This window comes from Pelobates fuscus, chromosome 5, assembly GCF_036172605.1.
Source record: "Pelobates fuscus isolate aPelFus1 chromosome 5, aPelFus1.pri, whole genome shotgun sequence".
NCBI lineage: Eukaryota > Metazoa > Chordata > Amphibia > Anura > Pelobatidae > Pelobates > Pelobates fuscus.
In genome coordinates, this window is record NC_086321.1 from 199,329,022 (window position 1) to 199,351,116 (window position 22,095).

General features: G+C 39.9%; 1 protein-coding gene across 1 annotated transcript in view; it reads left to right on the top strand.

Moving 5' to 3' along the window:
• The first annotated feature begins 1,679 nt into the window (after positions 1–1,679).
• LOC134611266 (hippocampus abundant transcript-like protein 1) overlaps positions 1,680–22,095 on the top strand; it is a 70,690-nt gene continuing 50,274 nt past the window's right edge. The window contains exon 1 of the mRNA XM_063454950.1: positions 1,680–2,357. Within this exon, the coding sequence (XP_063311020.1) occupies positions 2,286–2,357 (72 nt within the window). The 5' untranslated portion in view covers positions 1,680–2,285. The remainder of the gene's footprint in view (positions 2,358–22,095) is intronic.

Genomic DNA, 22,095 nt, shown 5'->3' on the forward strand with positions numbered 1-22,095 from the left:
TTAGCTAGTGTATGCGTATCTGTCAGTGAATGTGTGTGTGTGTATTTAGAATGCGGGGCAGGGGGAAAGGTTGGGTGGGGGTGGCGCGGGGGGAGGGGGGGCGCCTGAGTTTTGTCCTGCCTAGGGCAGCACAAAACCAGGATACACCACTGTTCTCTTCCCCAGCCCCTCCATGTTTCACATTCTGTCCAACCCCCTCAGCTCCTCCATGTGTCTCATTACTGCTTATCTCCATGTAGCGTGGCTGAATGGATTGGATTTTTGCTCTCAGTGAGCACTTCCAGTCAGACAGCGGTTTTGTGGTTTGCTCGTCCACACTAAACGCAGTGAATGAGAGGAGGGGAACACTGTGCTGTGTCGAGCGACTCTTGCTGATCACCCAGATACTGCGCGCCCCAGGCCGTTGCAGCTGTACACCGGCCGTGAAGTTATGCTGGGCAATTGGTCACAGGGGTTGACAGGGCGGTCGTCGGGCTTCCTTTAGTGATAGGCACAGCTGCGACCCCTGCGACCATTATAGTTACGCCACTGATTGTATGGGTTTGTGGGGTCCATGAATGACGAGTATCTTCTTTACAAAAAATAAATATATAAACATATTTACTGCAGTTCACACACTCCATTGGCCTTTAATGTTGTAGTTTATACTAGATTTTATAGAAAGTTTAGTGCACAATGTAGCACAATTGGTAAGCCAAACATATAAGTAATTAATGATCAACAAACGTGGGCAGAGGAATGAGATGTTAGCAGGGGAAGGAGGAAATTTATAATTTCACAAATCCTCATTTTCTGCCTTGGTATAATTTCAAGTTTAGAATGTTTCATGTATTCTACATAAATAATCTGTGTTATTACTAAATGCATTTTCAAATAGCAGGGTTGCAGGTGCTGCTGCTGAAGCACCTAAACCACTTTTTTCTGGCAATTTAAATTGTCTGTAATTTACTTGCTAAAATGTCCAATTGCTTGTTTAAATATAACTTACACGTTTTATACTATACTACAGTTAATTCTGTAAAAACTTGACTACAATAATAAAGTACGTCGCCTTATCGACTCATAATACCATAACAGTAATATAGCCTTACCCTTACTCACTCTGTATCAAATTCTGCCTCCACCTCTACATAATTGTTGTACCTCGCCTAGTTATCTCCTATTACAAAGCAAAAAAAAAGGAAACATAAATTCAGTACTTTGTGTCAATGTCCTTCTGTTATTGAATTCTTGTATTGCTTCTTTTTGTCATTGACGTCTGCATTATTATATCTGAACTACAAAAATAAAGAATGTTAAAAAAAAGAAAAAAGCACAGTATAAGTAGGAGAGTAAATATATTGCATCTAATAAAAAACAACAACATACAACGACATAATATATTTGCTGTATTACCACCAACCCCCATCCCTATAATAATAATAATAATAATAATAAAATATACATTCCATAACAGAATGTTACACTGAGTGACAGATGTCTCAGGCTATGTGTATCGCACAGCGCCCCCTGCCGGCCATGCAGTGCAGCACGGAGACCGGTGACGCGTGTCCTATTGTCAGCACGGTGACGCGCATCCGCTGTGTGTGTATTGTGCGCAGCCGCCGGTGTTGAATCGGAGGTTGGCGGAGAGGAGGCTGGTGATTTGTGTTCGGGCTACGCGGGCAGTGTGCGGGTAGGTCCGTCCGGACCGGGATTGGATTCTGGATCCGTTAAAGAATCAGAGGAGGCCGGCAGAGGGCACCGAGCCTCCCCCCTCCGGTACCCCCGATCACTGCACCTGCGGGGGCTCGTTCTCAGCCCAGGTGGTCCCCGTGACTGTCGGAGTGCAGTGTGCCACCCTGCCGGTAGAGTGCGCCCCCAAACACCCCGCCCCCCATACCTGCACAGCTGTCTGTCTGGAGTGTGCGCCATCTGTCCGTCTGCCGGCCCCCCAGGGCTCCGCTTGGACTGCGCACTCGGTCTACCCCGCTCCCCTGGACCCGGCCGTGCTGCTGTCCGCAGAGCTCGCTGCCACTCACCGGCGGCCGGAGTGCACCCACCTGTATCCAGTGTCGCTCTACGCCGTGCCCGGGCACCTGGGGGCAGAGGGAGCGCTCAGCTTCCCCCCGGAGCCGCCGGTACTCCTCTACCCAGCTCACCCGGGCCAGGCTGGACTGCTGGCTCACAGCACCGCTCCCCCCGCCGGTACAGAGCCAGCCCTGGACTCCCAGCAAGGAGCAGCAGGAGGGCCCCTGATTGTGACCCGGACAGCAGCATCCCCCGGGCAGGATGAGGAGGGCAAGATGAGCCAAGAGAAGAAGAAGAGCAGCCGGATTATGTTTGTCAAGAGGATCCTCATGAAAGATGGGGGCATGGTGAGTGGAGTAGGTGCACCCTCAGTAAGGCTGGGGATGTAGGCAGTCTCAGGAATGTCAGGTTAAACACAAAGAGACTGTCAATGAATGGCCTAACCTCTGGCTTTCCACATGTTAAAATGAAGGATAGAATTCATTAAAGCTTGCCTTAACACGCTTGTATTTCTCAGTAGATAGCTTAGCAAAGCTTTACCATCACAGGTTTAAACTGGGTCTGACAGAGGATAAACAATGTCTGTAGGGCTGATTTGATTTGTGTACTAGTTGCATTCACTTTTTGTTTCACGTTCATAAAGAGTACCTCCCAAATCTTTGGTATTTACAATCTCTTATAAAGACTTTTGATTAATAGTCAATTGTTTATTTTTATGTGTACTTATTTGAGGTGTTATCAATTTTATGCTGGCAAGAAATATAACAGAATGGGTCATGTCTCCTTTTACATTTATTATAGTAAAAACAAAATGTAAAGAAGTGTCTCATAATTTATGAAATCGATGATCATACCTGGTTTTAATTTGTACAGTAAAGATTTGGGCCCTAATATTGTTTTGTATAGTATTTGCAGTCATTTGTTTTTCTTGATTGCTCTGTAAATCGAGACTATATATAGAAGTTTAGATATGATTTGTTGTTTATTGAACATTGGGGATATAAAACAAGTGTTGCCATACACTATAATGTTGAAAGAGATGAAAAGGGGGCCCTACCCTAATAAGCTCCCAATCTTAGTGAGAAAAATGTGTACTTCCTTCTTTGAGTACCTAAATATTTGTGTGGTATACTGTGCACACACCGTGGAAGTTTAGTATCCCATACTCACTTCACCAGAAGTGATTCTTTAATCATTTTTATTACTTTTTCTCTTTCGTGTGTGTGTGTGTGTGTGTGTGTATATATATTTATTGGAGAGAACGATAATTGGTTGGGCCGATATTCCGGATTTTGGCAATGGCCAAATTGGAAATGCCACTATTGATACCGAAAATGTCGGCAGTGGCCCAGCAAAAAGAAGGCCGGGGCACATCCATAAGGCGGCTGGCTGCCTTAGGGTGCAACAGCTATTGGGGAGCAACAATCGAGTGACCGACAGGAAGGAAGCAAGGAAGCGCACAGTGCTCCCCTGTACCAGTCACTCAGTGTAGCATGGTCAAGCGGACTGCGGTACAGGAGCTTAATTTTCCTGTACCTGGCCGGACTGACAAGAATTGCTGACTAAGAGAGCACTTCCTGTCAGTCTTGTCAGGTACAGGAAACTGAAGCTTCTGTACCGTGGTCCCCTCTGCCCGGCCACGCTACAAGAGAGGTAATAAGGCACACCAGGGAGGGGAGAGAATCACTAATGGGGGAGGGGGGAGGGGAGTGAGGGGGGAAGAGTACCACTAAGTGAGAGGGGATGGGAGAGGAACACTAAATATTCTTGAAAATATAAACAAATAATCTGACAGTGCACTTCCGGGTTTCTAGCACAGATTTTCTGTGCTATAGCGTCGCTTGACATCCTCACGCTATGTGAGGACCTCCAGCTTTGCTAAAATCTCCATAGGGAAGTATTGGAAGCATTTTTCAATGCTTTCCTATGGGGAGGTCTAATGCGCGTGCGCGGCATTGACGCGCGCGCACATTAGGTCTCACCCTGCCAGCGGCCGCACATGCGCGTTCTGTCTCCCCCGCTAGATGATGTCGGCGGGGGAGGAGCGTGGGCGGACCCTGGACCAGCTCCGAGGGAGATCGCGCTGGATACAGGTAAGTCACTGAAGGGGTTTTAACCCCTTCAGCAACTTGGGATGGGGGAGTGGTGGGAGGGAGAGGGGACCTGCATTTTCCTGGCACTGGAGTGTCCCTTTAATACAGTCCAATAGGAGATTAGTGCCATTTCTTGTGACTTGTTTGCTTCCTACCCTCTGTTCATTGGTCTATTCCTTCTCCCTCAACAGTGTTTACTGATTCCTCCTTTATTGCACTTTCTACAATTTCTCTCTTTTCTTACATGACCTGCTAGTTTCTCTCAAGTTCTTATATAATATAACGTTATCTTCCCTTCCTCTTCCGATAGTTATTCCATCTTTTTCCACCTTTACTCTTAACCACAGTGGTAAAAATCCTTCTTCCCCAACTTTTCTCCTTTCTCCCAGCCTTGTTCTTTCCCTCCTTTTACCCCTGGGTTTTCACCTCCTCCCCTACGTTTGTCCCTAGTATCTCTTTCCACATTAACATTAAAGCTTTGCCCGTGTGCCTTTCTTTCCTGGTTTGTCCTTTCTCCCAACTCTCCTCACTCCTCTGTCCCTACTTCATCCCATTCTCTCCTTACTCATCTTAACACAAGCCTTTCTCTTATGTTGAGAACGCATACAATAGTGACGTGAAACCACTTCAGTTCCCAGTTTCTTATAGTTTGTTGTTTTTGTTTTGTCCCCTCCCTCCCCTCGCCTCTTATTTTTGATATCCAGTGCAGAGATGTTGGTTACAACTCTCCTATCACTGCTGCTTATTATTGTAAGCTGCCATGAAAATGCCAATCAAATTAGGTGGTTGCCCAATAGAATGCTTCTCATATTAAAGAATTTAAATATTTTTCATATGGTCTGAGAAACCAAGGTCTCCTAAGTCGACACTCTTATGAATTGGTATTGGGGGGACATATGCAGGTAACCCCAAAAGCACGTATTCACTCTATGGTTCTTTTGGTATTTGGAATGTGTGACTGTCATTTTTAAATTATAATTTTTGTCATTCGTTAAAAACAAAATCTGCTGGAAAAATCTTGGCTATCAAATTTTCTTTTTATTTTATTATTTCTTCCTCTTACGGATCATTTTAAACCTTTGAAGTGTCCCTATTCCCAATTTTTCCCCATATAGGCCTTGATTTATTTTTTGGGGGGGATAAGCTTTTCAAATAATATTTTTACAAATATGTCAATATTGTCATATTATTTTGATATTCTGATATATTTTTTCATATATGATATATTTTGTGATATTTTAATATTTCCGACAAACATTTTATTTAAAAGTTAATCTAAAAATATTAAATCGTTCGAAAAGCTTATTCAAAGATAATAAATCGAGGCCATACAAAATGTTTTATAATGGGATGACACTACTGCACAAGTCAGCAGTAGATGTGGTTAAGAAAACTTGGCATCATCTTACTGTGTCTACTTGGCATGATTTGTTATAAGAAACAGTATAGGACATTGATTGCATTGCTTAAAACGAAATACTTTATATTTTCCTTAAAATACAAAAAGTTAAGGTATAGTTACATCATACTAAATTTAGGTAATAAAATGTTCTTCCTATTGCTACTGATGTGAGGAAAAGGCATTATCCTTAGTTTTTTTTTTTTTTTTTAAATATAAATTTTGGAAATCCCGTTTATTTATTTATTTTTTTATAGTCTGTTTATGTTGCATATGCAAGATTTCTGGAATTTAGTGACCATACATTTACTACTTTGGGTGTAGCTCCTGTTTTAAGATTAGTATGTACCAGAACAACATGAAAAATCATCAGCCATTTTATAGTGTTTACAAATCCAGGTCTCAGAGCTCACATTATCCATAACCACATTTGAACAATACTCAGGATATGGCATTTTGTTCTAGAGACTTCAAAACAGCCACTACATTTAAACATACAACTCCCAAGAACTGCATTTTATGATATCTGACATTTGTAATTCGTTTAATATATAAATTTCACCATGGGCTATTAAAGATTGTTATATGACAAAAATGAAGATAAAGATATCTTGGATGTCAGTAGAGTGTAATTAGTGAATCCTTGTTTTATTAGCAATAGTTTGCTTTTGGCTATATTCTGAAGCTAGACCTTCCTGTAAATCATGAAATACAAGGATACATTTACGTGAAATGTGGTTAATGTTTAAGAAACAGTTCAATAAACTTAACATTTAGCTTGAGCCAATGCCTCATCTGTTAAAAAAAATTACAGAAAATGTTGCATTACAAACTGATCTTCCATTACCTTCTAAATTTCCTGCTGGTTACTGAAATGTAGCAGGGCTGTACTGAATCCTATTCGTACCATTCTTTCATTTACGCAGTCATTTCCTTGTCATAAAAGCAACACTCGCCACACCATAACCATTATGGTTTGACTACTTTACTTGTGGCAGTGTGCTGTGGTGGTTATGGTGTTTGGTGTGTTCTTTTACTAGCATTACTGTATTTCCAACTAAAAATATTTTCAAAACTGGCAGTTTTTAGCTTGATACCTCTGAAAATGTAATTCTTTTCCCACAGTAAGTGGTCTTCATTACATTTCTAAAAACATATTGCCCCCTGACCACTCCCCTAAAATGCTTTATGCAAGCCCATCCCTATCTCCCCAGTTGGGAAGAACTCCCCATGCTATCTTGACTTTGCGCAGTATTTCTTATAGCTGCATAGAACAGTAAATTGATGCATCGCAAGTCTATTTTATGTTTTCCTCTTTTGCGCGTACATTAGAGGTGTGCTTTAAAAGTTTCAAACTCTTTTTGTAATCCCTGATAATTCCTTGCATTTAGGATTAGTGTGCTCTTTGCATCATTCAACATGTAAGTAATTTGTCAATTTCAGCAAAATATTTTATTTATTAGACATAATTGGCCATGAAAAATGCAGCTTATTATTTAGGGCAAAAACTATAAAAGAGCATGAAAGATGTAGTGCATGGAGTGTTATTTTAATATCTAGATGTTGGCACAATGAATAGTCACCTATAACTTGTTAAAGGGACACTATAGTCAACAAATCAACTTTTCGCTTAAAGCAAATAAGACGGCTCCCTGTTAAACTCTCTACCATCCAACAACGGATTAACTTTTGTGACTAAATAAATTTGTATTTATTTCTCATTTGCATAATTGTAAAACTTAGAAGTATTATTAACGTATCGCTGTTTTGGCGCAACCGGTTTCCTTTCTTTTTTTACTAACAAATCAACTTTAGCTTAATGAAGCAGTTTTGGTGTAAAGATTATGCCCCTGCAGTCTCACTGCTCTATTCTCTGCTATTTAGGAGTTAAATCACTTTGTTTATGCAGCCCTAGTCACACCTCCCAGCATGTGAGTTATACAGCCTCCCTAAACACTTCCCCCACATCATCTAATGTTTACACTTCCTTTATTGCAAATTCTGTTCAATATAGAATTTCTTATCTCGTGCTCTGTTAATAGCCTGCAGGAGCCTCCTGTTTGTAATTTAAATTCAATTTACAGAGCAGGAAATTAAAAAAACAAACAAAACCCTTTAAAAGTAAGTTACATCTGTTTTTATGCAGGCTGTGTCAGTCACAGCCTGGGGCGGTGTGTGTTCTGCATAAACAGAAATAAAAGTGATTTAAAGGAACACTATAGGGTCAGAAACACAAACATGTATTTATGACCCTATAGTGTTAAAACCACCATATAGCCCCCCTGGGCCCCTCATGCCTACCTAAATATAGCAAAATATTGTATTCAAGCCTGAAGCTGTAGCTCTGCATGCTGTTTGCCTTGGAATAGCAAGCTGCTGACAAGAAGTGGTGGCCTGATCCAATCACAATGCTTCTCCATAGGATTGGCTGAGACTGACAAAGAGGCAGATCAGGGGTAGAGCCAGCACAATTCAAAAACAGCCTTGGCCAATCAGCATCTCCTCATAGAGATGAATTGAATCTATGAATCTCTATGAGGAAAGTGTAGTGTCTGCATGCAGTGGGAGGAGACACTAAATGTTTGGATGCATTTTAGGCAGCAATGACCCAGGAAGGATCTCTAACTGCCATCTGAGGAGTAGCCAGTGAAGTTATCACTAGGCTGTAATGTAAACACTGCATTTTCTCTGAAAAGACATTGTTTACTGCAAAAAGCCTGAAGGGAATGATTCTACTCACCAGAACAAATTCAATAAGCTGTAGTTGTTCTGGTGACTATAGTGTGCCTTTAACTCGTTTTCATTTGATGCTCCATTTTCTTCTTAATGTATATTAAAACATTTAGCAAGTGATTTCACAATTTAGCTTCAGGTCTTCCACTATATTCAAAATGGTAACTTAGATAAGCCATTATGTTGGCACCAATTTCAGGATTTGTAGATTTGAACATTTAATAATATTGCAATCGTTCTATGAAAAGTCCAGGGGAGTTACAGTTCTGCTTTAAAACCTGCTTTCTCAGAATGTTTCTGCCTCTTCTGTTAAGTTTAATATATCCTTTATAAAAATGATTCTGATGGATTTTGTTGCTGCTATGTAAATTATAATAATACATTATTCCATTTTAAAGAATTTCTCAACGGAACCCAGTATTATTTCATCCTAGGAATGTTTGCCTGCTGCTGCCATTGATCTTTTCAAGCAATTTTTATTCTTAGCGGAAGTGTGGATTTTCTTAAGGCAACATACCTTTTTACATTTTCTGCTTATTATAACACAACAAGAGAAATCCTAAAATATAATAGGGCTCACCATGGCCATCAGAGAGCGGGCTGTGCACGTCTGTTTTTTGTTCTGTTTTTCTTACACAAATTTTTGAATAACAGCTGGTTAAGAACTGCTAGTGCTCTTTCTGCTCATATTTTATTTTTTAGTCTCTACATATAGCTCTATACCTCCCAACATTTCAAATGGACAAAGAGCAAAGAGGGATACTTTAATTTGTAAGTGGGGGTGTGGCCAAGGGTGGCGGTTTTTAATTTTTTTTTCTTGTTACAAATATATAATATTAAAAACATGAATTTTTCTTAGCTGACTTGTTAATTTTTAAAGCAAACTAAAATGTAATTTAGAAGAACAATGCGTTCTATTTACATTCTGACTTCTAAACACATTTTTAGTAAGTTTAATGACACATTACTGTGAGTATTACTTCTGAAGAGCATTGTTAAAGGGACACTCCCCCATCTCTAAAACACTTCAGCTTGTTTTAGTGCTTTGTGTGAAAAGGGTACCCTCCTTTTTTCATTTTACAAAAAGTGCAGATTTAAATAGAAACTGGCACTTTTTAAAAACTTATATTTTTCCGCCGCACCCTCCCTTTCTGTCAATCAGACAACTGGTCCTGATACTTCCTGGTTGAGGCGGCAATTGCTCCAAGCACCTGCCTTGCAAAGACTTCTCATTGAGCTGCATTGGGAAGTCTGTGACTGGACAGTCACAGAAAGTCTGGGCTGAGGTTAGGACTTTGCAAGTGTGTGTGTGTGTTTAAAAAAAATTATATATATATATATATATATTTGTGCTTGGAATTTCTAATAGGTTATGGAATGTATCAGAAGATGCAAAGTTGGTTGAGGTGTGCCGAAACCAACGTACGAGTAGGAGTGTAATAAAAAGAGGGCCTTTAAAGGTGAAATTTTATTTTTGTATTTGCTCAGTGGTCAGAGAGGATTTGGGACTAAAATAGGGACTGTCCGTCCTTAATATGGACAGGTGGGAGATATGAAGCTGTAGACCTTTATCAATTGTTGTATCACTATATAGTTAGATGCCAGGTCTTTTAATATTGCAAAATGATAGAGAATTGACACAGGCATAACTCTGAACTCAAAAAGGCCCACTGAAATTTAAATTATCTTTTTATTCATTGTGTTTTATACTCATTTTCATACAGCTTCACATTTTATAGCATTACAGAATTTTAAACCGTTCACTTCACAGAACTCTGCATTGTGACATACCTATCAATTTACTGTCAAACACCAATTTTTTTTGGACCTAAACCTAATTACCTAAATTTCAGTTTGTCAAACTTAAAGGACCACTAAAGGCACCCATACCACTTCATCTCAATGAAATGGACTGGGTGCAGTGTTTTTTTTTGTTTTAATTCTGCAAAGTAAAGCATTGCATGGTTAATTGTGTCTGTAGTGGCTAAAGATGCTTCCACTGTGAGAATCTGTTCCCATAGCTTGCCTGCAATAAAAGCGCAGTGCTGCTATACATGATTATTTGGCCTGATCCAATCACAATGCTTCTCCATAGGATTGGCTGAGACTGACAAAGAGGCAGATCAGGGGTAGAGCCAGCACAATTCAAAAACAGCCTTGGCCAATCAGCATCTCCTCATAGAGATGAATTGAATCTATGAATCTCTATGAGGAAAGTGTAGTGTCTGCATGCAGTGGGAGGAGACACTAAATGTTTGGATGCATTTTAGGCAGCAATGACCCAGGAAGGATCTCTAACTGCCATCTGAGGAGTAGCCAGTGAAGTTATCACTAGGCTGTAATGTAAACACTGCATTTTCTCTGAAAAGACATTGTTTACTGCAAAAAGCCTGAAGGGAATGATTCTACTCACCAGAACAAATTCAATAAGCTGTAGTTGTTCTGGTGACTATAGTGTGCCTTTAACTCGTTTTCATTTGATGCTCCATTTTCTTCTTAATGTATATTAAAACATTTAGCAAGTGATTTCACAATTTAGCTTCAGGTCTTCCACTATATTCAAAATGGTAACTTAGATAAGCCATTATGTTGGCACCAATTTCAGGATTTGTAGATTTGAACATTTAATAATATTGCAATCGTTCTATGAAAAGTCCAGGGGAGTTACAGTTCTGCTTTAAAACCTGCTTTCTCAGAATGTTTCTGCCTCTTCTGTTAAGTTTAATATATCCTTTATAAAAATGATTCTGATGGATTTTGTTGCTGCTATGTAAATTATAATAATACATTATTCCATTTTAAAGAATTTCTCAACGGAACCCAGTATTATTTCATCCTAGGAATGTTTGCCTGCTGCTGCCATTGATCTTTTCAAGCAATTTTTATTCTTAGCGGAAGTGTGGATTTTCTTAAGGCAACATACCTTTTTACATTTTCTGCTTATTATAACACAACAAGAGAAATCCTAAAATATAATAGGGCTCACCATGGCCATCAGAGAGCGGGCTGTGCACGTCTGTTTTTTGTTCTGTTTTTCTTACACAAATTTTTGAATAACAGCTGGTTAAGAACTGCTAGTGCTCTTTCTGCTCATATTTTATTTTTTAGTCTCTACATATAGCTCTATACCTCCCAACATTTCAAATGGACAAAGAGCAAAGAGGGATACTTTAATTTGTAAGTGGGGGTGTGGCCAAGGGTGGCGGTTTTTAATTTTTTTTTCTTGTTACAAATATATAATATTAAAAACATGAATTTTTCTTAGCTGACTTGTTAATTTTTAAAGCAAACTAAAATGTAATTTAGAAGAACAATGCGTTCTATTTACATTCTGACTTCTAAACACATTTTTAGTAAGTTTAATGACACATTACTGTGAGTATTACTTCTGAAGAGCATTGTTAAAGGGACACTCCCCCATCTCTAAAACACTTCAGCTTGTTTTAGTGCTTTGTGTGAAAAGGGTACCCTCCTTTTTTCATTTTACAAAAAGTGCAGATTTAAATAGAAACTGGCACTTTTTAAAAACTTATATTTTTCCGCCGCACCCTCCCTTTCTGTCAATCAGACAACTGGTCCTGATACTTCCTGGTTGAGGCGGCAATTGCTCCAAGCACCTGCCTTGCAAAGACTTCTCATTGAGCTGCATTGGGAAGTCTGTGACTGGACAGTCACAGAAAGTCTGGGCTGAGGTTAGGACTTTGCAAGTGTGTGTGTGTGTTTAAAAAAAATTATATATATATATATATATTTGTGCTTGGAATTTCTAATAGGTTATGGAATGTATCAGAAGATGCAAAGTTGGTTGAGGTGTGCCGAAACCAACGTACGAGTAGGAGTGTAATAAAAAGAGGGCCTTTAAAGGTGAAATTTTATTTTTGTATTTGCTCAGTGGTCAGAGAGGATTTGGGACTAAAATAGGGACTGTCCGTCCTTAATATGGACAGGTGGGAGATATGAAGCTGTAGACCTTTATCAATTGTTGTATCACTATATAGTTAGATGCCAGGTCTTTTAATATTGCAAAATGATAGAGAATTGACACAGGCATAACTCTGAACTCAAAAAGGCCCACTGAAATTTAAATTATCTTTTTATTCATTGTGTTTTATACTCATTTTCATACAGCTTCACATTTTATAGCATTACAGAATTTTAAACCGTTCACTTCACAGAACTCTGCATTGTGACATACCTATCAATTTACTGTCAAACACCAATTTTTTTTGGACCTAAACCTAATTACCTAAATTTCAGTTTGTCAAACTTAAAGGACCACTAAAGGCACCCATACCACTTCATCTCAATGAAATGGACTGGGTGCAGTGTTTTTTTTTGTTTTAATTCTGCAAAGTAAAGCATTGCATGGTTAATTGTGTCTGTAGTGGCTAAAGATGCTTCCACTGTGAGAATCTGTTCCCATAGCTTGCCTGCAATAAAAGCGCAGTGCTGCTATACATGATTATTTTGTTCTTATAGTGTTAAAAACACCATCTAGTCCTCCTGCCTCCCCCCCACCAATCATCAGAAGTGGTGGTCTGAGCTAATTACAATGCTTTTACATAAGATTGGCTGAGACTGTCAATGAGGCAGTGGTGGTCTGAGCCAATCACAATGCTTTCACATAGGATTGGCTGTAACTGTCATGGAGGCAGAGCCAGCACAAGCCAAACACAGCCCTGGCCAATCAGCATCTCCTCCTAGAGATGAATTGAATCAATGCATCTCTTTTAAGGGGAATTTAGTGTCTCCATGCTGAGGGTGGAGACACTGAAGGGCTGTGCTGCACACTGTGCAGTGCTTCCTTAAGACGCACCTCTAGTAGCCAGCTGAGGAGTGGCCACTGGAGGCATATCTAGGCTGTAATGTAAACACTGTCTTTTCTCCGAAAAGACCGTGTTTACTGCAAAAAGCCTAAAGTGAATGCAATACAATAAGCTGTAGTTGTTCTGGTGACTATAGTGTCACTTTAATCCTTGTTTATGAAGAGCTTTGGATTGGCCTATTTGATGTGTCTGCGTGATGTTGTGGGAGGCAGGATGAGTGTTGTAGGGACTGGTTCTCTGCACTGCATTCATATTTAGATTGTGGGGGGGAGGGGCACATAATTTAAATAAAGAGGAGAGCACTATAGCATTGGGAGCAGAGTTTTGTCTAGCTCTATAGTGATCCTTTAAAATATTAATATTGAACTGCACATTTTAATATAGGTGCAGTCCAAATTGCTGCTTAAATACATTAATATAAGTACACAAAGTACATAGTGTATTTTGATTTTTATCCTGGGGCCATTGTTGTATTTCATGCCACTATAGCAAGGGTGGGCAATCTGTGGCCCTTCAAATGTTTTGGACTACATCTCTCATAATGCTCTTAGGGCCATAATGCTAGCAAAGCATCAAGGGAAATGTAGTCCAAAATATCTGGAGGGCCGCAGATTGCCCACCCCTGCACTATAGCATTGAAACCGTACACTCCATGTAGTAGTTCTGGGTAATTGCAGAAGTTTACCCTCATTAAATACACTGTAGGCTGTAACTCATAGTCTGAATCATGGTTACAGCCTGTGGTTCCTTGAAGGCAGACATTCCCCATTCCCTAAATCATCTGCTAATACTACGCCACTTGTAAAGCTAGGCACTCAACCCTGAAAAATCCTATAACACGCTGTTACAAGCCTAACCCTAGCAGAGAGATTCCTCCGTGATATTCATGCTGACTGCTCTGGACTGAGTGACTGTAGAATGAGAGGGTATATCTCAACTGCCAAATCATATCTTGACAAGGTATCACTGTGTGATTTGCAGTTGTTTTCCCCTGCTTGATCGCATACAGTGATTGGTGCATGACTGCATGCTCTGACAAGTTCCAGTCACGCTCTGCAATTGGGGAGAGGGGTGCTGGGTACCAATCTCTTTTAGGATGGTGATGCCACTGAGTGCTGCACACACCTATTTATCTAGTGTGAGGCCTCATTTTTTGGCTTCCGGTGAAACAAGCAAAATATTAAGTAATACCAAGATTTCTCTGATACAAGCATGAAAGCAACTCATGATAATACAAATGCTACATGAATGTTATTATTCTGTAAAAGTCCCTGAGATCATGATATAGTACACGTGCTGCGTGATTTACTATATACAGTGTAATGCTGAATGTTGTGGTGTTTGGAAGAGGAGTTTAGTACAGTTAGTTTTATTTGTATATTATCATTCTTTATTTTATTTCGAGTCAAAATGAATAGGTCCATTTAGTGTAAACATATTGTAAAATTACATATACTCCAATGTGGTGGTGTAAATCGGAAGGCAATGAGATAAGGTGTGACATGATCCAGAAGTGAATAATATGTGCTAGCTTGGTTGGTCAAGGTTCTTTCCTACAATGTTGAGGTTATTGAAAGAGGTTCCATTGCAGACAGACAGTAAACTGTGATGAGTCCTGGCCAACAATAATATTTCTGTCACTTTTTGGCTTCATACAGGTTTAAAGTCAAAATAACTAAAGCTTAAAGAACAGTGTGAAACAGAAATTACACTTTTTGTGTGTGTGCTATGCAGGCCCCTTCCTCATGCTCAGATGCCCTATGTAGTTTCACTGTATATATGGATTATGGCTTCGCTTCACATTGCAGATGTTTGTGACTGTTTCACATTGCCATTGCAGTCCACAAACCTCTGCAGTGTGAAACCACTCCATAACAATATCTGGGCTTCTTATAAAACCCTAATGCAGACTGATGCTAAAATGATATACAAGGATGATCAACAAGGAAATGGCCTTGCATGCCACAAATGTACTAAAGTGCAACTATGCTTATACAGAGAAACTTCAATTTTCTCATTCACTGAAAATAATGAATTAAAACAAAGTAATTTTTTTAATGAACATATGTATGTGCTCAGTGTCAACCCTGGCTACTGTTTCCATTCATTTGAAGTGGATTTGGCTATGGTACAGTAGATTTTAGGTTTTTGGTTTATATGTTCCTTAGATACATTCTTGCACGTTTGGGTCCAGGGCTGACCCATGCTCCATTTGCAACCTTGTCTTCATTCCTACATGCAGCAGCTTCTCCTAGTATCTTGCCGACACTTACACTTTGGTGCTATGCAAACATTCAACATTACAATGACAGATTTCGAGCCACGTTCTCATTTACTAATGCATTTTATGGCTACTTTTTGCTAGAAAAAAAATATTCCTTTGTGCCAAATGTGTATTTTTTGCTGTAAATACTGTCTGAATATTGATTTCTTAGTAATTTTAGGAGCATAGAAAACTAGTTTAAAACAGGAGCCCTGTGGTGTTCTACTCAAATTGTTACTTAATCCTGAATTAAAAATAGAACTAGAAGTGAATTCATAAGCACAGGTTAAGCTTGTTTAATCCCAGTTAATGCATTAGTCTTGAGATGTGATGAGGTTAAATGCCTAAATATTAGTATTACTGTGTTACAGTTTGATATCTCCTGATATTTATAATGTGTATTACAACAAAAATGCCCCCCCCCCCCCCCTAAAAACATTTGCAATGCTAATTATAATATTAAATGCAACATTGATTTACATATTTAAAGGCTCAAAGGACCACTATAGTGCCAGGAAAACATACTCGTTTTCCTGGCACTATAGTGCCCTGAGGGTGCCCCCACCTTCAGGGTCCCCCTCCCGCCGGGCTCTAGGGGTTGGAAGGGGTTAAATTTACCTCTTTTTCCAGCGCCGGGCGGGGGACTCTCCTCCTCGTCGTGATCGGCTGAATGCGCATGCGCGGCAAGAGCCGCGCGCGCATTCAGCCAGTCCATAGGAAAGCATTCTCAATGCTTTCCTATGGACGCTGGCGTCTTCTCACTGTGAAAATCACAGTGAGAAGCGCGGAAGCGCCTCTAGCGGCTGTCAATTAGACAGCCACTAGAGGCTGGATTAACCCTATTATAAACATAGCAGTTTCACTGAAACTGCTATGTTTATAGAAGAAAGGGTTAATCCTAGCTGGACCTGGCACCCAGACCACTTCATTAAGCTGAAGTGGTCTGGGTGCCTATAGTGATCCTTTAATCCAAGCATCATAAACCTGCATTAAAGGGATTTTCCAGTGCCAGGAAAACAAACCCGGTTTCCTGGCACTAGAGAACCCTGAAGTGCCCCCAATAGGAAATGCTTTCCTATTGGGAAAATCTGACGCTGGAGGTTTGTGAGGACCTCCAGCGTCAGGTTACGGACCACAAGTCTGTTATGAATCCGGAAGCGCCCCCAGTGGCTGTCTAGAGGACAGACTTAGAGCTGCAATGTAAACATTTACATTGCAGCACTAAGTGCAAAAGGGACACATTATCCAGACCACCTCAATAAGCAAAAGTGGTCTCGGTGCCTAAAGTGTCCCTTTAAGCCTGCTGTATTGGGTATGATTCCAGACGTATGCCTGCACCATTTCAAGGAGCTGGATGTGAAACCCCACGGTCAGGTATCGACCAGTTTCAGCCATATAATGTCTGTGCATAGAGTTGCATTATATTTACTGGACTGGAACTCTTGATTAAAGCTGGGTAGTGACTCCCCAATGATACTGCCAGAGCTGGAGGTGCACTCCGGCAATAAAGGGGTTAAACTCCAAATGTCCAGCATTTCACTGTGAAACTCTGCACACACAGACTCCAGGCACCATGACCACTTCAAATCACTGAAGTGGTTATGGTGTTTGGCGTAGCCCATTAAAGGGGACCAAAACCACAATATCTTAATGTAATGATTTTGTTACTGTCCCTTTTCTCAAGTAAAATATTTCGTTCCTGTCCGAGAACACACCTCTTTTGGCTGTTAGACAGCCACTAAAGGAACTTTCACCTCGAGACCTATTTTACGTTTCACACGTTTCGTCTTGTGTCACATGATCATAGAAACATTGGATTCAGTGCATTACTATGATAAATATTGGATCTGTAAAGTATTTGGTTACACCTGATATCTGGTGCCTCCTATGTCCTCCTTCAGCCTCCGGCAATGATGAACGGTTCATTTTAGGGGGTGGACTGCCACAGTAAGGGTTACCCTAGCCAAAACCAGCGCTTAATGAAAACATTGTTTGTTTTGGGGAGTAATCCTTTCAAAATGTTAGAATTCTTTTAATAGAAACAAACTCTGTGAAGTCCCCCCCCCAACCATAAAAATGAAGATTTACTTACCTGTTTCCAGCACTGAGATTTATTTGTCGCTGCTGACCTCTTCTTTCTTGGTGTCACTACAGGAGAGTCAGGGCCTTCTCCGTGATGGTCTTGTTCATATATGTGGCAAGTACTGTGTGTGCATTCAAAATTCCCTACAGGTAAGCATGGAGTACAGGCTTTCTTTTGGGGCTTCCACATCACCTGAGTTTTATGTGGTCTGTGCTGTGCAAACGCCTCTCATGGCTGTCCTACTGAATCCACTAGAGGCCTTAAAGGAACACTATAGACACCCAGACCTCTAATTCTCATTGAAGTGGTCTGGGTGCAATGTCCATGTTCCCTTAACCCTGCGATGTAAAAGCACTTCAGATTCATAAATTAATGCTTGACTTACCTTTGTTCTTGACCATTGTTGAAAACTGTCCAATGTTTAATTCAAATCCCTCCTCTCCTACTAAAGCAGAACAAAAAATAGAGGAAGCATATCTGTTTATTTGTTGCGTAAAGTACTTGTTTAGAGGAACCTATTGCTGCACACCTCCATAAAATGGGAACATACAATCCCACTGACATGTGAGTCACTGTCACTGCAGACTGAAGTGCAGGAAATGTCTTTATAATTCTAAACATAGAACAGTCTGGGGGAGAACAAAGGAAGGGAGTGGAGGCATATTTGTGTTGAAAGAAAGTGATCCATCTTCTTACTAAAATATTTAAGTTGTGTTTCTCTATCTTCAACTGGTGAAGATGAACATTTAACTACATGAAAACCGCCATCAAAATATTGTCAATCCCTGTGTGCTTTAAATTTGTAGTGTTAATCGGTGCTTACCTGTTGGACAGCTAATTGCATCGAAACTGGGGCTGAATATTTGGCCGTTAATACCAGCAGATATACATTGACCAGTATAGGTGCTGGAGGAGCAGAGACCTAATTGCCCTATGAGAAGATGAGACCTATAGACCAGCTGTGGTGTTCACCTATGGTACCGTGACCAACATTAGGGTTTATTCACTAGAATGTGTATTGAAAACCTAATTGCAAAATTGAGTCTAAAGAAGCTCAATGTTGACCGTGGCTGAATTGGAGAATATTTCCATATCAACTAGTATGAAAGGAATGTGTCCTTGTAGTTAATGACTGCAGTGGATGTTTGAGTCATAACAGCTGCAGCCAGCAGCTATTCTGATAAATGAGTCTGCAAGTTCATACATTTTATTTGTCCTTTTTTTTTAAATTACATTTTGTATTGTAAAACTTGGTATAGTTTGATTTTATATGCATTTGCAATTTATACTTTATGGAATTGGTATTAAAAACAAATTATTATAATTTATTTTATGAACTCTCATAACATTGAACAGGAGAGCCTGGTTTACAGTTGAAAACTAAGCTCTGTATCCAGTTGATAACTGGGACCTATCTTGATTTTCTTGCTAAGGTGGTGCGTTTTTAATTTACTGCAGGCTGGCTGAAGAAATATTACTGGCCTATCTGCAGTTACAGCTTCCTCTCTGCATTGATACCATTACCTAATTGCAATATAAAGTGTAACGTGCGCGTGGTTTTTTTTAATTTATTTTTTTAAATTTAAACCATGAGTTATGCAATTTTTTCCATCCCTTAAAGAGGATGCTAGTTTTGTTTTATTGAGAATCAGGAACCTAGATGAGTGTTGTCATATATCGGAACATAGTGGAATAGCCCAGTTTGTAAGGTTTTGTGTTTTTTTCTTTCAAATTTCAAAATTTCTGAGTATGTGTGATGAAATATCCTGTAACTCCTTCTTGCACATATTTTTTGGCACAATGTTTGAATCACTGGGAAGAAGTATTAGCTTTTCTTTGTTATATGCATTTTCTATAGGGCCTTCATCAGGCGTGTAACCTCCAGAAGTGTAACAATGCCTCTCATAGGTTATGCACTGCAGCTGGGTGCTTTAGTGCAAAAGATCAACAATGTGGCATTTATTTCTTCCATCAATGGAGTCAGATAGGGGAATCCGTGACACTAAAGTTACCCAGATCTCTTCATCTCATTGAAATGGTCTGTATGCAGTCAGTCACTGTCCCCTTAATCCTGCAATGTAAAACATTGCAGTTTCAGAGCAACTGCCATGTTTACATTGCTGGGTTATGACTGCCTCTCGTGACCAAGTAGACAGCTACTAGAGTTGCCTCCTTCTGCTTCACTAAGTTTAAAGGGACACGATTGTCACCAAAACAACTTTAGCTTAATGAAGCAGTTTTGGTGTATAAATCATGCACCTGCAGTCTTACTGTTCACATCTCTGCCATTTAGGAGTTAAATCACTTGTTTTTTTTACAGCCCCCTTGCATGTAACTTACACAGACTTCCAAACACTTCCTGTAAAGAGTCTTCTAATGTTTACACTTCCTGTATTGAAAATACTGTAATTTAGAATTTTTATCTCCTGCTGTTAATAGCTTGGTAGACCCTGCAGAAGCTTCATGTAAGTAATTAAAGTTTAAAGGGACATTATAGTCATCAGAACAACTGCAGCTTAAAGGGACACTATAGTCACCTGAACAACTTTAGCTCAATAAAGCAGTTTTGGTGTATAGAATATGCCCCATGCAGCCTCACTGCTCAATCCTCTGCCATTTAGGAGTTAAATCCCTTTGTTTATGAACCCTAGTCACACCTCCCTGCATGTGACTTGCACAGCCTTCCATAAACACTTCCTGTAAAGAGAGCCCTATTTAGGCTTTATTTATAGCAAGTTCTGTTTACTTAAGATTTTCTTCTCCCCTGCCATGTTAATAGCTTGCTAGACCCTGCAAGAGCCTCCTGTATGTGATTAAAGTTCAATTTAGAGATCGAGATACAATTATTTAAGGTAAATTACATCTGTTTGAAAGTGAAACCAGTTTTTTTTTTCATGCCGGCTCTGTCAATCATAGCCAGGGGAGGTGTGGCTAGGGCTGCATAAACAGAAACAAAGTGATTTAACTCCTAAATGACAGTGAATTGAGCAGTGAAATTGCAGGGGAATGATCTATACACTAAAACTGCTTTATTTAGCTAAAGTAATTTAGGTGACTATAGTGTTCCTTTAATGTAGTTGTTCTGGTGAGTATAATCATTCCCTGCAGACATTTTCATGTAAACAGAAAGAAAAGAGAAAAAGAAGAATAGGCTGTATATACATTTCCCCCTAGGCACCCCTCCAGTGGCAACTCCTCTGATGGCCACTGGAGGTGCTTCCTGGGGCAATGCTGCACAGTGTGCAGCACTGCTGTTCAGTGCATCCACACTCTGCATGGGCAAGCATTGAGAGGCAGCACCAATCAGATGGTATCTGGCTGAAATAGCAGAGTTTTTACTCTATTTCTCAGGAGCACCTCTAGTCCTATTGACTGACTCTAGAGTCAGAGTAACCCTGTGAAGAAAACGTTACCATTGCTGGATAATTGCCATGTTTTCAGCGGCAGGGTGAAAACAGGGACTAACATGGCATCCTGACCACATTATTAAGATGAAGTGGTCTAGATGCTTATAGTGTTTCTTAAAAAGCATGGTTTAACAGCTTACCAGGAGTCTGCCGGAAATGGATCTCCTCCTCTGCAACATGTTGGATTCTGCACTGGGCAGGGAGGAGGAGTTCATTGGCTGATAGCGCTCAGCTAATGCTCTCGACCAGTGAGCCACCTTGCAAATTCTCTTTACTGACAGCTTCTCCAGAGAAGGAGAAGACTAGTGCCCAGTGGTCCCCATGGAAGTTGACAGACCTTTGAAGTGGTTTTGACTGCTTACACTGGGGCACTAGGCTGATGTGTTTATGGCTCTTAGGGTGCTCCTTGAAGGAAACATGGTGTTTTTATTGGATGCACATGGGTTTTCACATAATTTCTGTAAGTAGAATTAATAAGCATTTCACATAAATATGGTGCTCTGGCAGTTTTCTTATGTCATGCTTCATTCTTGGGCTGTAATTGCCTATCCTGGCACTTTTAGTCTGATTGTCTTATTCATGAGGCAATATTATGCTCATGTTATTTATTTTAAGTTCTTAACCTATCGTCAAAGCGAGCAATAGGTGACATGAATATATCTCTGCAGCATCATCTATGTTGACTCAACGCTGTTTTGTTGATACAGCCTGACACCGTTTTATAGGTCAGAAGCTGCTGCTTAGCAACAAACCACGTCATAGGTGTGGAGATTTTGTAGCAACATTTTAACGATACAGTGGCTGCCTTCTACTTTTCTTTTGTGAGTTTATTCATTTAGAATTTGTACTGAATGTTGGTATGAATAGATTTTTAAAAAAGAATATGAGCAAAATGTTTTAGAATCTTTTGTGTAAATTCATTCCATTCTATATTGAAGGCAGAGAAAACACCTGGACAGAAAGGCTCCAGCTCTCCCCCACCCTCTTCTATGGGGTGCTCACATTTAGGTCCAGAAATATTTGGACACTGACACAAGCTTTATTTAAGCAGTTTACCAAATAAATTCCAGTTACAATTAAATGGTGAATATGGGCTTAACGTGCAGTCTCTCAGCTTAAATTTAAGGGTAGGCACATGCAAATTGGAAGAAGGGTTTAGGAATTACAGCTCTTTAATATATAGCCTCTTCTTTTTCAAGGCACCAAAAGTAATTGGATGATTGACTCAAAAGCATGGACTGGTGTGGGCTAGTTCTTTGTTATTTCTTCATCAATTAAGCA